The 13,197-nt window shown below is 33.3% G+C and overlaps 1 protein-coding gene across 5 annotated transcripts; it reads left to right on the top strand.

The window, feature by feature from the left end:
• The first annotated feature begins 2,922 nt into the window (after positions 1-2,922).
• LOC109175066 (zinc finger BED domain-containing protein RICESLEEPER 2-like) lies at positions 2,923-11,993 on the top strand. 5 transcript variants are annotated; one of them, XM_019324327.1, is made up of 6 exons: positions 2,923-3,242; positions 3,629-3,720; positions 7,630-7,740; positions 8,354-8,534; positions 10,715-11,398; positions 11,483-11,989. In XM_019324327.1, exons 3-6 carry the CDS (start codon positions 7,687-7,689, stop codon positions 11,587-11,589), a joined length of 1,026 nt encoding a protein of 341 aa, XP_019179872.1. In that variant the 5' UTR covers positions 2,923-3,242; positions 3,629-3,720; positions 7,630-7,686; the 3' UTR covers positions 11,590-11,989. The 5 variants fall into 5 exon arrangements, with proteins under 5 accessions (XP_019179872.1, XP_019179871.1, XP_019179873.1 ...); XM_019324326.1 differs by having other exon boundaries at positions 3,629-3,762; XM_019324328.1 differs by lacking the exons at positions 2,923-3,242; positions 3,629-3,720 and adding an exon at positions 6,265-6,569.
• Positions 11,994-13,197: the final 1,204 nt, after the last annotated feature.

Below are 13,197 nucleotides of genomic sequence, written 5' to 3'. Positions count from 1 at the left end.
GCAAATTGTATGTTCTCGCATCCTTTGATCTCTTGCCAAGCAATTTTATCTTAACCTCGGCCAGTGGATTCTTTTGTAGTTCATCTCGTATCATGCAAAATGTTTTTACCAACACATTCTTGTCATCCAAAACTTGTTGAATAGCATTAACAATTTCCACATGGATGTCATTTTGCTGACCATCTTGCCTAAAAATTGAAAGGGTCAATAATAAGAATTTTAATCAAAGAACACTTTAGAAATTGCATTAAATTTAAAAATAAAAGGCCACACACTTACCTTACAGAATTGACACGATTGCCTAATTCATTATTGGTATCATAGATATACAGCTGTGCGAAATGTGGTTTTTTACCGTCTACCGGCAAGAAACTACCAATGTAATGGAAGTTTTGGCCATTTATACGGAAAATTGGTGGACCACCGATTCTGTTCACGGTTCGGTCTATTTTACTACCCATAGACGTGAAGCAGAACATACTATTGTATGTTCTAATGTTGTGCAGAAATTGCTTGGTTTTTTCTCCTTCTCCAAAAAAAAAAGATCATATATCACTTGTGGTGGCATCATCATTTGTGGCAATTGAACCTTACCATTGTTGCAACACAAGTTATATTTTTGGGGGCCGTGATTATCTGTTTTGTGTGTCCTTTCTTCGTACCAAAAAAGCGCTCCACAGTGTTGACATGTTATAGTTGCATCACCAAGATCTTTGTATTCCACTAAGTTGATAATTCAAAACCAATTATTTTCATTATAACATATGAATTAGAAGAACGAATAATATTATACATACCAGTATTGTAAGCAGTCGTTTCTGAAACTTGAGACGTATTTGCTTGTTCATCACCTGATTGGTTAAAATTTGAAATTCCGACTGTCGACTGCATTAGTAATGTAACTTGGTTTGTGCACGATGTCTCGTTGCATTTTTTTGTACCTACCATGTACATAAATCATCTTATCAATAACGATTTTCACAATTAGTTAAAAAATTGAAATGACATTGTAATTTGTAAAAAAATAATTACTTACCATTTGCACTTTCTTGGATATGTTGTTGTGTAATTGGTGAGAATCCTACGTAGAATATATTATATTAGTTTCCCAAAAATAATAATCCGCTTCGTCGTAAGAACTAAATATGACTGAAACAAAGAATTACCCCATTAAATATTTGGAAAATACTATAATTTAATATTAAACGTACTAAAATTGTCTTGAACGGTTTTTGAAATTAGATCCATATTGGAAACTTCTTCAAAATCTTGAAACAAATCTCAGTTGACAACATTACACTGGATAACAGCTTTACCCTTATCCTGCATGTCCTTTTGTTGCACTTTGTGTTACCTAATTAATTTATAGTTTACAACTTAGCTGGCATAAAAAAATACATTTATTAAGCAACTAAACTAATATAAAGAATACTTACCATTGGATATATCCTGTAGAGGTGGTCGTGGGCTGTCGTAGCCGAGGAGATGAGGGGCTGTATGGTGTCAATACAACTACCGAGAAGTGCACTGACAATGATTTGGTCTTGAAGATACCAAATTAGATGGGCCGGGTTAACGGCAGTTTGAGCAGTATCAGTGAATTTGGCGGGTTCCGTGGTGGTACCATCGATGTAACCCAGAAGATTAAACCCAATAAGTGTGGAGTGGACTTGACGTCTCCACACTGGGAAATTCGTGGTATTGAGTTTAACGTGAAAGTTTGTAGGGGCATTTAGTTGGATTATATCGTTTGTGGCTGTAGTAGTGGAAGCCATGTGGGTAGAGAAAAAAAACTTCGTAGGAGATTCAAGGCTCTTGATACCATGTAAAGATTATAAACTATACTTTATTGATGTAAACTAATGAGCTATAAATAGTGTACAAGAGAGGGAGAATAGTAGGAGGTTGTAACAACTTGTTCAACACACCTATTCTACAGGAACATAACTACCACAAATATAAAGAGATAAAATGTCAGTCACACATATCCTTAACAGTAGGTACCTTTTATATAACATATGTAACATTTTTAATGACTACTGTTTCAAATTTGTAACTGGAATAAAAACAATTAAGTAATTCCCCAATTACTAAAAACTAACCATTAAGTATATCGCTTGTTACACTGGAAGAAAATGACTTTCGTCTTCCTAACACAAAATGCCTTGATTTACTGTTGCTTGTCGTATATTCCATGCTTTATGTACTAATTTGTATATTTAAAGATTCTTTATTAACTGAAAAGACATAACATTTTTGTAATATGTTATAACCTGTTAATAAAAGGAAATGACATTTTACTAAATTTGAATTTGGTAACATTAAATGGTTTACCTGTTGTAAGAGCACTTTTTGGTCTATCATTTGAATTAGAGTATGGTTGTGGTGTGTATTCCATTTGTGTATTATTAGTATTCTATTTTAGAATGGTATTGTGGTTCTCTACATTTTCTGCGCACAAAAAAAAAATTGTCAGAAATGATAGATGAATTAAAATCGTGATTACATTAACAATGGTCCACACAATACCGTGTAACATAAATAAAAATGCAATGTTGAAAGGGTAACATATTTAAACCCTGAATGTAAATAATGTACATTTATTAGTAATTTAAAATGTATTTGATATTCACGGTCCACACAATTGTGTGGATCATGATGCACACAATAATTCAACATGAAATTCACCATTTGAATGCATTAGCCAATCTTTTTAAAAGATTTGAATTATTTTTGCAGGTTAGGTTGCAAACAACCCCAATTCATATAAAACTAAAATATTAAAATTCCTATATATGTTTAGCCCAAACTATGGTCCAGAATTTAGCCCAAACCCGACCCAAGAGAGAGATAAGAAATGTCGAGAACGAAATGTTCTCGACATTTCTGATCTGCTATCTCTCTCTGTCTATTGTTCTCTAAGTCTATTCTCTGTCTACTGCTCTCTAAGTCTACTCTCTGTCTACCTTCCACTCATACTAGCGTTATCGTCCTCCTCATTCTTCTTTAGATTATATAATAATCTAAGTTGGTTTGCTTTCGTTGTCGAAATCGCGATTAGAACGATTCTTAATTAGTAAGGTTTCCAGATCTGGAAACATAGAACCCTAATATACAACTCTCGATCTACGTTCATTCCTTTGCTATGTTTCGTCTTCTTTTTTTTTTTTAGATGTAGCTAGTTCTCATCAAGGAGAAATCTGAGTGGATCAACCATCATCTGCAAATCAGTGAAAACTAAGGTAATAATTTCATTAGCCGTTTTCTAGGGTTTTCTTAATTTGTTTGAAATTCATGTATTTTGTTTTGAGATTTCGAAATCCATGTATAATAACCTACTTTATTTGTTAGATTTGACTGTAATTTGAATTTTTTTTTGCATTTTTTGTGAGTTTATTAATCTAGTCCGTGTAAATATTAGGATTTATTAATTTCGTATTTGATGTGAGTTTTTTAGTCCTCTAAAATTAATAGAAAGAGATACAGTTGTATATGACTGCGTTTTGGATGGTTTAAATTATATTCATCGTATGGTTCGTCTTCTCTATGTTCTTAGTTATCACTACTTCCACAATTCTTTATATGACCCTAAAATCTGTTTTTTTTTTTTTTTTTAATTACTAAACAGGTTGGAGTTCGAAATATGTTTACATACCAAAGATCGGGTATCTGGAGTCTATCTATATCAGGAAATGTGACATTTAGCAAGCATCCGATTAGGTAAGCAGAACATAATGTATGCAGTGAAGTACGTGCAGTGAGGTAAGCTTTAAATAAAAGTTTTTATAGTGTAGACAATACCTTTGTTGTCCATTATCTGCTTCCTTTTGCTCCCTATTATTGTAGAAGAATTTATTTTTCTCATTTGATATGTTTTTTGTATGTTCCAATTGTGATTTGTGATTGTAGTTGTATTATGCATAGTTTCTACCAATTAAATGCTTTATTGTGTGTTTGTCATTAATGTTTTGACATGGCCTACAATGATTATGACTCTTCAGTTTTTTTTGGAAAAACAACAATGCCAATTACTTTTCCTGTAATTGAATAGACATGTTCCCCCTTATCTTTTTTATATTCTTCTTTTTACATTGGTTACTAACAGTGTTTTTTAGCCTTTGGCAAATAATGAATCGTTATTTCTGATGCCACTATTTAATCAGTGAAATAGCAGTTGAATACATGATTATGTTCTAATTGTGTAGGCAGATTTTGAGTTATTTAATACATTGTGCCACATTAAGTAATAAGCTGTGGATAAATTGGCTGTGTGTTCCCCATTTATGTTTTGCTTCAGCTTTAGACTTTCGATTAATGGCCTTCTTTTTTTTTAGTTTTGTTTTTCTGAAATGTGTCAGTTACGTTTTTGAGATGTAATCCCGATGTATTTGTGCATCGGTTTATCTGAGATTTTGTTACATGTTTTCTAATTAAATACTATTCCCACCACTAGCTTTCTAATTAAACATCATTTTATCTGAGATTTTGTTACATGTTTTCAAGAGGCACATATGGTGGGACGGTTCTTAGCTTTCTAAGTTTAATTTTAGATTAGATTATATATTATGTAATGGCAAGGGATGAAATGATGTTTCTGATCCCAAAAATACAATGATATTATTCAAGTGTTTATTTTTTCGTTTTGTAATGTCATCAACAATAGTCCCAAAAATTTCAATTACATTTACCAAATCAATTTATTTTGATTTCCGATTTTTGACTCTGTAATTAATGTTTATTTAAAGGTCTATAATTTATCAGTATATACCTTATGTAAAATAATTTTACTTCTATTTGTTTTGATTTCTATGTTTATGCTTTATTAGAGTTAGGTCTGAATTTGACTTCAGAAATTGTAATCTATTATTAGAGTTAGGTCTGAATTTACCAAGTCAATTTATGTTTTTTTTTTCTTGGACTATGTAAGTAATGTTTTTTAAAAGGTCTAGAATCTAACACTATATACACATTGTTAAGAATCTGTACAATCTGTAAGAATGTTTATAGTTTTTATTTGTCTTTGTGGCAAATTATGGTTTAATTTAGTTAGGTATCAAATTCAACACATAAATTGTAAATATATTTTCAATTGATATAATCAATTTTAATTTTTAAGTTATGTTAATTTAAAGACGTAGAATATATGACTATCTACTTATATTCTGATCAATCTATTATTTTGGTTAGAATTTTGTCCTTAAAACACATCACTTAAACACAGAAAGTGAATGTTCACTTTATTTTATATGTAACTTTTTTTTAATTAAATCATTGGCTGTGTTTGCTTGATTAAATGTTATCTGTGCAATATTAATGTTTCAGTATTTCATAAAATTTAATTACATTTTAACTTGACCAAGTTAATTTTTAAATTTAAGTAATGTTGATTTAAAGGTCTAGAATGTAGGACTATACATATACTCTGATAAAAGTATTATTTTTGTTTTAATTTTGTACTTAAAACACACAACTTAAATCCAGAAAGTGAATGTATATTTTATTACTTTAAATTTTAGTTTTTTTTTTTTAATTACAACATTGGTGTGTTTGATTGATTAAATGTTATATGTGAAGTTTAATGTTTTACTATTGTCAGAGGTTACTCTTTTTTGGTACTTTGCTAATGATGATATTTAAACTGTGTGAGTTTTAAAGTAAAATAGCAGTCTGTATACAGTGTAAATAATGAGTTTTATTACATTAGATAGAGTCTAATTTAAAATACAGATTTAGTACTTGGATAGACATTTAGCAGATGGCTATAATTTAAGAATTGAAAACCATTGTGTGGCACACTGCTTGATTGTGTTTGCTTCCTTAACTGAGTGTGATTGTGTTTGCTTCCTTCTTGTCCTGCATACATTTTCATATATCTAACAATAGAAACTAATAAACAGATATTTATGAATGTTTATAAAAAATAATAGGTAAATAACAAAGGAAAAGAGTCTAATCATAGATTCAAACAAAATGAAATTGTTCAACACAAACACAGTCAAATTGAGCAGGGCTAGTGATCAGTTTAAAAAGATAAAAAACCACACTAATGTGGTAATAGTCTGTAGTCTCCCAGATCTTTGGGTCCGTTTGGAAAGCAGGAAAATGACTTCTGGAAAATGGGTCATTTTCCAGAAAACATTTTCATTTCCGGTGTTTGGTTGCATTCTGGAAAACTGTATTGGTGTGTTTGGTTTATTTTTTGGAAAATGAGTAGAATTATAAAATTAAACATTTATCAACACATCAAAAAGTCATAACCAACTCCTAATCAAGAAACTAATGATTTATTAATTAAGAATGCTTAAACTAAATACAGTAATAAAATAAAAGTCAAAGAAAGCTTTGTGAGTGTTGCTGCTTAGAAGAGTCAGGAAACACCACAGCCACCGCCGAATGAATTTCTCCTCCTCCTAGGAAATTCGCTGCACCAAAGCAGAGAACGGAAGAAGTTCTGCCGCACGCTGAACAAGGATTATTCGCCGCCACTGGAATAACTCGTTGCCGACACCGCTGAGGACCAAAATCAATTGTTGCCCAGAACACATTTACGACGGAAATCGCCACAGACGGTAATCACACAACCTCACCCGCTCCTTTGTAATTTTCTGATGAAAAACGATGATAGCAGCTGCCATGGCGGAAGAATGGGTTGTGCAATCTCCCATCTGATTCGACCATTTTTGTTGTTGATTGTAGAAAGAAAATGAAGAAGATTTGGGAGAGGAGACAATGAAGACCGAGGGTTGTGTCTTGTGTGTGGCTCCGGAAAATGACTTTTGCCCCAAAAAGGGGGAAGTTGTTTTTCAGAAAACATAACCATTTTCCCCCTTGACCAGAAGTCATTTTCAGTTGACTTCCATTTTCCATGCTCTCCCAAACATCAAAAACCCGGAAAATGATTTCCAGAAATCATTTACCGGGTTTCCAAACACAGCCTTAAAGTTTTTCTTGTTTCACAGCCACAGTTTTTCCCTTCTTGCTAGAGGAGGAGAATTGGTCCATAAGCAATGGCTTCACACCATTAGACTCTTCAGGTTCATTGTCTAGCCTTTGAGACTGTTGTATATTTAATGGACTGTTGTCTGTTGACCTCATTTTCTCTATTTGAAGCTTCCTGTATATTAAAATAAAGTTTAGTCTAAAACATGTCAAACATAGGATTAAAAATGTAAAAATTGATTTGACTTTAGTAACAATAACAACATGATCTGATTCCTCCTCTTCCTCCTCGTCCTCATCTATCATTTTTTATATCAAATCCTTGTCTTGGTCTTCAATCAGTTTAGAACAATATGCTGAGACTAAGGTTTCATCCCTTAGAACTCTCATAACAGTGTAGGCTGAATTAGCTCCCTTCATAAACTCCATTTTTAATGATATCTTAAATATCATTCTCATACCAACAAATGATTCCAATTCTTTTGGAATGTCAGAAACCTAACATACAGAAAATAGCATACTTTTAAAAAAGACAAATACAAAAAGACTTTATATGTATGTGTTAAATTTAAAAGTAATGTAACTTTACCTTATTATACTTTGTGTACAAACTGTGTGCTGGGATACCAACTAATTCAGAACACTTTGACCCGATACCTGACCATTCCTTCTTTATATTTCTTATCACAGTTTGTACAAATCAGATCACCTGCTTGTTCATAAAGCTTTCTGTTACATCCTGGTGACATGCAAGAGATGTACATCCATCCAAAAGAACCTTCAATGGCCACATTTCAACAGGTACATAGAATTCCCCATTCTACAATTTTTTTGAAATTACTTGGTTACTTTGTCGTATATAATCTATCTTATTTAATCTATAATCAGTTTTGTGGACTGTATTCATGGTTTTTAGAGCTATAGAGTTCAACCTGCTTCTTTTTCAATAGATCAGCTACTGTAGTTAGGGCTGTGCAAAAACCGACCCACCCGAAAAACCCGACCAACCCGAACCCGAATATACGCCCTTTGAGGGAATCCAAACCCGAACAAGGATACCCGAACCGAGAACAATCCACAAAGCCGGTTAGAACGAGGCGGGTTGGGGGTTTTAAAATCCCCCCGAACCCGTCCGACAACCCGAATTAGGGTAAGACTTCGTATACCCTAAGGTATACAACGTCGTGTAAGCGGTGTATATATGTTCCGTTAGAAGGAAACCCTAGTCATTTGTGCAGCTTCCTCGTCTTTCTTCTGACTTCTGAGAACTCTCTAGTCTCGTTCTCTCGTGAGTCTCGTCTTTCTTCTCTGAAATCTGAAACCCTAGTTAGTTCTTACTTCTTTCTTCTCCACTCTCCAGTTCTCTGACTCTGTGAGACTCTAAGTTCTCTCTTTCTCTCTGAGTTTCTTCTAGAGTTGTAGACTTGCTCAGTTAGAGACTGAGAGTGTGAGTCTCCGGTGGAAGCTAGCTAATATTGTTCGGTGGAAGCCCTATTCTGGACGACTGGTGGTCGGTGTGGTGGATTGTAGATTGCTGTCACGGTCTCACGGATTTGAAGCCCTTTGTTCTCGGGGGTTTGATTTGGAGAAACGAAGTAATCTCTAAACCCTAATCTTAGACATACTTAGATTATACTGTTATATATTGTGATACGTTGTTGTTAGTTGTGATTCTATGATTCTGATGACTGTGACAATGTGAATCTGTTGAGAAGTTCTGGATTGCATGTCACTTGTCCCTTATTTGTGAATTTTTGATCCTTTGATTAGGGTTTCTATGATTATGTGGACTGTGACAATGTCAATCTGTTGAGAAGTTCCAGGTTGCGTGTCACTTGTCCCTTATTTGTGAATTTTTGATACTTTGATTAGGGTTTCTATGATTCTATGGACTGTGACTTTTTAGAATCACTTAGTTGTGATTGTATGATTTGTCTGTATTGTTTGTGGAAGCCCCTAAGTCCCTAACCCCTGTTGGTTGTTGGATGTTGCCTGTGTTGGTGAAAATGGTGGAAGCCCCAATTGTAACTACCAACTGTGAAATCCAGTAAAATGATGAATGTACACTTCAGGCTTTCAGGTTCTTGATTTCTGGATTTCTTTGTCACTTTGTGTGATTAATATGATACTGTGATTGTATCCCTGTATGCCTGTATGTTACTATGTTTATAACTTATAAGTTATAAGTTTATGGATGTATGACCCTTAATAGTTAATTCCTTAAAGTCCCAATTATGAAATTTAGAAAAATGATGAAGTTATGAAGTGTCTGTCTTCTGATTCTGGATTTCTCTACTTCTCTTAGTTGTCTGTGACTATCTGATTTTGTTCAATATGTTTCCCACTTTGTGGTGACCACTATACTGATAGTATTCCATTTACTTAGATGGAAAATATCATAGAGTCTGGAAGTCAACCTTCTAAATCTTCAATTGATGGGTCTACAGTGGTGGAAGCCCAAACTGTTGACACAAATAATCAACAGAATGTGCAACCTACTACTGCAGTTCCTGAGAAGAAGAGGAAGATTGTTGAGTCCAAATCACCAGTGTGGGATCATTATGAAAAAATTAAGGATAATAATGATGTTACTATCAAAGGCAAGTGTATATATTGTGCCAAAATTTATCAATGTCAAGCTAAAAAGCATGGTACTACCTCCTTGAGAAACCACATGTTTAGCTGTCTGAAAAACCCCACTCTAAAGACACTAGACAATCACTGTTAACCTTTCAAGCTATTACAAATTCTGATGCATCTCCTCCTACTGTTGGTGAGTTAGGAACTTGGGTCTTTAACCAGGAAGCTATTAGGAGGGCCTTGGTTGAAATGATTATAATAGATGAACTGTCTTTTAGATTTGTGGAGGGTCCAGGGTTTAGGAAGTTCATTCTGGTGGTTTGTCCTAGGTTTAAGATTCCATCTAGATGGACAATTAGTAGGGACATCAATCTGATTTATGAAGAGGAAAGATTGAAGTTGAAATGTGTTTTTAGGGGGAACACTCAAAGAGTCAGTATTACAACTGACACTTGGACTTCTATTAAGAGAATTAACTACATGGTAGTGACTGGCCATTTTATAGATGAAGAGTAGAAGCTTCATAAGAAGATTATCTCATTTGTCCCTATTACATCACGTAAGGGTGAGTCTGTTGCAAAAGTCCTTGAAACCTGTTTGCTTGATTGGGGGATTAGGAATGTGTATAGAATAACAGTAGACAATGCTTCATCTAATGACATTGCTATAGGTTTTTTAAAAAAGAAATTGATGTCTTGCGGAACATCTACTGTGAAGGGCAAGTATATTCACATGAGATGTATTGCCCATATTCTGAACCTTGTTGTCCAAGATGGCCTGAAACAATGTGATGCTTCTGTGAAGAGGGTAAGGGAGGCTGTAAGATATGTGAGGAGTTCACCTGCTAGACTTAAGAAATTTAGGGACTTGGCTGAGTGGAATGGGATTGAACAGAAATCTTCTTTATGTCTAGATGTTCCAACCAGATGGAACTCTACATATCTTATGTTTCAATCTGCAATTACATATGAGAAAGTGTTTGAGTCACTTGAAGAAAGTGATAGTTCCTTCAAATCAAATTTGTCTGATTCTGTTCCTAATTTTCTTGATTGGGAGTCTGTGAAGAGTTTGGTGGAGATCTTGAAATGTTTTTATGAAATGACAATAAGAATTTCTGGTTCTTTATATGTCACTTCTAACACTTTCTTTTTTGAATTTTCTGATTTATACTGCATCTTGAATGGAATGGTGGAAGCTGGAGGGTCTGTGAAACTGATGGGAGAAAATATGAAGGCTAAATTTGAGAAATATTGGGGGGATATAGATAAAATGAACTTGATGATATTCTTTGCAAACATTCTAGACCCCAAAGACAAGTTAGAGTACATGGCAACACAGATGAATCACATGTATGGTGAGGTAAAAGGTAAACCCTACTATGAGAAAGTGATTGCAGCCTTGAAAGAGTTGTTTAATGATTATGCTGCCTCTACTCCTGCTTCTTCCACTACTGGTTCTGTCAGTACTCCTATTGATTTTTCACAGTCTACAGTTGGGAGGCCCCAACATTTGTTAAAGTCACAGATTAAGAAACAAAGATTGGAGAGTGGGGGAATGAAAAAAACAGAGTTAGAAATTTACCTTGCTGAGGCAATAGTTGAAGAGGAAACTTCTTTTGACATACTTAGATGGTGGAAGTTGAATGCTGAAAGGTTTCCTATCCTTTCTAAGATAGCTAGGGATGTTTTAGCTATACCAATATCTACTGTTGCCTCAGAATCTGCCTTCAGTACATCTGGGAGGATTTTGGATCCTTTTAGGAGTTCATTAACTCCTAAAATTGTGGAAGCTTTGGTCTGTACTCAGGATTGGCTTAGGCTACCAAATACCCCCTTATCAATTGAGGAAAATCTAGAGGAATTGGAGAGATTTGAACAAGGTAACACAGTCTATTCTAATTTTTTTTACAATTTGTTATTTCCTTATAATTTTTACATTCTATTCTAATTTTTTGTTGTTGCAGAAATTGGTACTGATGGTTTCTCGACTCTTAATCTCTGTAGAGCCTCTGTTTTCAGCTATTTCGTAACATCTAACACACCTTACTCTTATTGCTTTCTCCCTATCTAGGGGGCCAATATCTTTTACAGCAACATACATTGGCATGGTTTCTTTGCAGATATTTTGGTTTTTTTTTTTTTTTCTAATTGACAAGTGATTCGAACTGAAGATAGGGTGAAGTTGGGAGTGGATGTCTCCATCGACAGAGGCTTATATACAATGTAAAACTGGATTTCAAAATCTATGATGTTATCTTGGAAGCATGAATGGTCATGGAGACCTTTCAGTTTCCAAGAGCATGGTGATCAGACATTACATCATTGAGTCTCTTTAGTATGAGTCTATTTATATTTATTTATTTTAGATTTGAGAAGTATGTTTTCGAAGCAGTGTTTAATATGAACACTCTCTTTAGAAGTGTGTAATTATTAGAAGTCTATTTAAATTGCTTTATTTTACTTGGTATTATCAAAAAGTAGCCGGCAAAATTAAAGTGCACGCGTTAAGCTTTGTTTAGCACCATTTAGTGTAGAGTTTTTTTTTTGTGGACATAAAGTGACGTCGTTTTAATTGAGCGGGAGAATTTGTTAAGCAGAAACTTAGTGCTTTATTATAATGATAGATAGTAAACTTAACTTTATTAGTCTAATAACACAATGCACATAAATAATAATATTATCTTAAACATATATTACAACAACATAACTAAAATGTTCATAAATTTTTGTCTTGTGCATCGCACGGGTATCATATTAGCATAAGTTTGTCAACCTGTATTTAACATATATTACGTCAATATTACAAACCTATATTTAACACTTTAATCTTACTATGGTAATTAAACATCTCTATCTCTATACATATTAAAGCAAATGATTAGGGAAAAATTTTTCCCTCCAAAGTGTGAAAGCATTTATTGTATTCACATTACTTTATAAATTCATGTAATTTTAATTACAAATCAAATGAACATTAACATAACATGTCTATATCATTAATTTATAAAATATTGCATATATATTATATATTACACATTATATATTATATCTCTATCTCTTCTCTTATCTTCTCTATATCTCTATCTCTATCTCTATCTCTCTCTCTCTCTCTCTCTCTCTCTCTCTCTCTCTCTATCTATATATATATATATATATATATATATATATATATATATATATATAATTATTATTACTATTAGTATATATTAAAGCAAAATGATTAGGAAAAAATATTCCCGAATCATAATCATCATAAATCTAAAAACATAATAAGTCTCAATCAAAGTTACATCCCTCATTTATGTCCATGTTTTTAATGCTAACCATTTTGTACATTGTGCTTTTAGAGCTGTACTATACAATTTTTTGGACAAAAATACCCTTACCGTTATAACTTCCGTTATCTTTTCCATTACTTTTACCATGCACATGCATCTACCATATCTTTTCTTATATTCTTTAATTATAGCAAACCGACTCAAACTCATTTTACCCAAAATTGTTGGCCTGTTCCAAAGCTCGTTTATCCCAGGGAAACAGATTACTGACAACGTAATAGTGTATCAAGAAGTGATGCATTCCATGTGCGTTAAAAAAGGGAAAATGGGGCTGATGGCAATTAAAATTGATTTAGAAAAGGCGAATGACTGCCTTTCTTGGAATTTTATTAATGATACTC

This window comes from Ipomoea nil, unplaced genomic scaffold (genome assembly GCF_001879475.1).
Source record: "Ipomoea nil cultivar Tokyo-kokei standard unplaced genomic scaffold, Asagao_1.1 scaffold0681, whole genome shotgun sequence".
Classification (NCBI taxonomy): Eukaryota; Viridiplantae; Streptophyta; class Magnoliopsida; order Solanales; family Convolvulaceae; genus Ipomoea; species Ipomoea nil.
The sequence above is the reverse complement of the archived record's forward strand: the minus strand, read 5'-3'. Positions and strand labels throughout refer to the sequence as shown.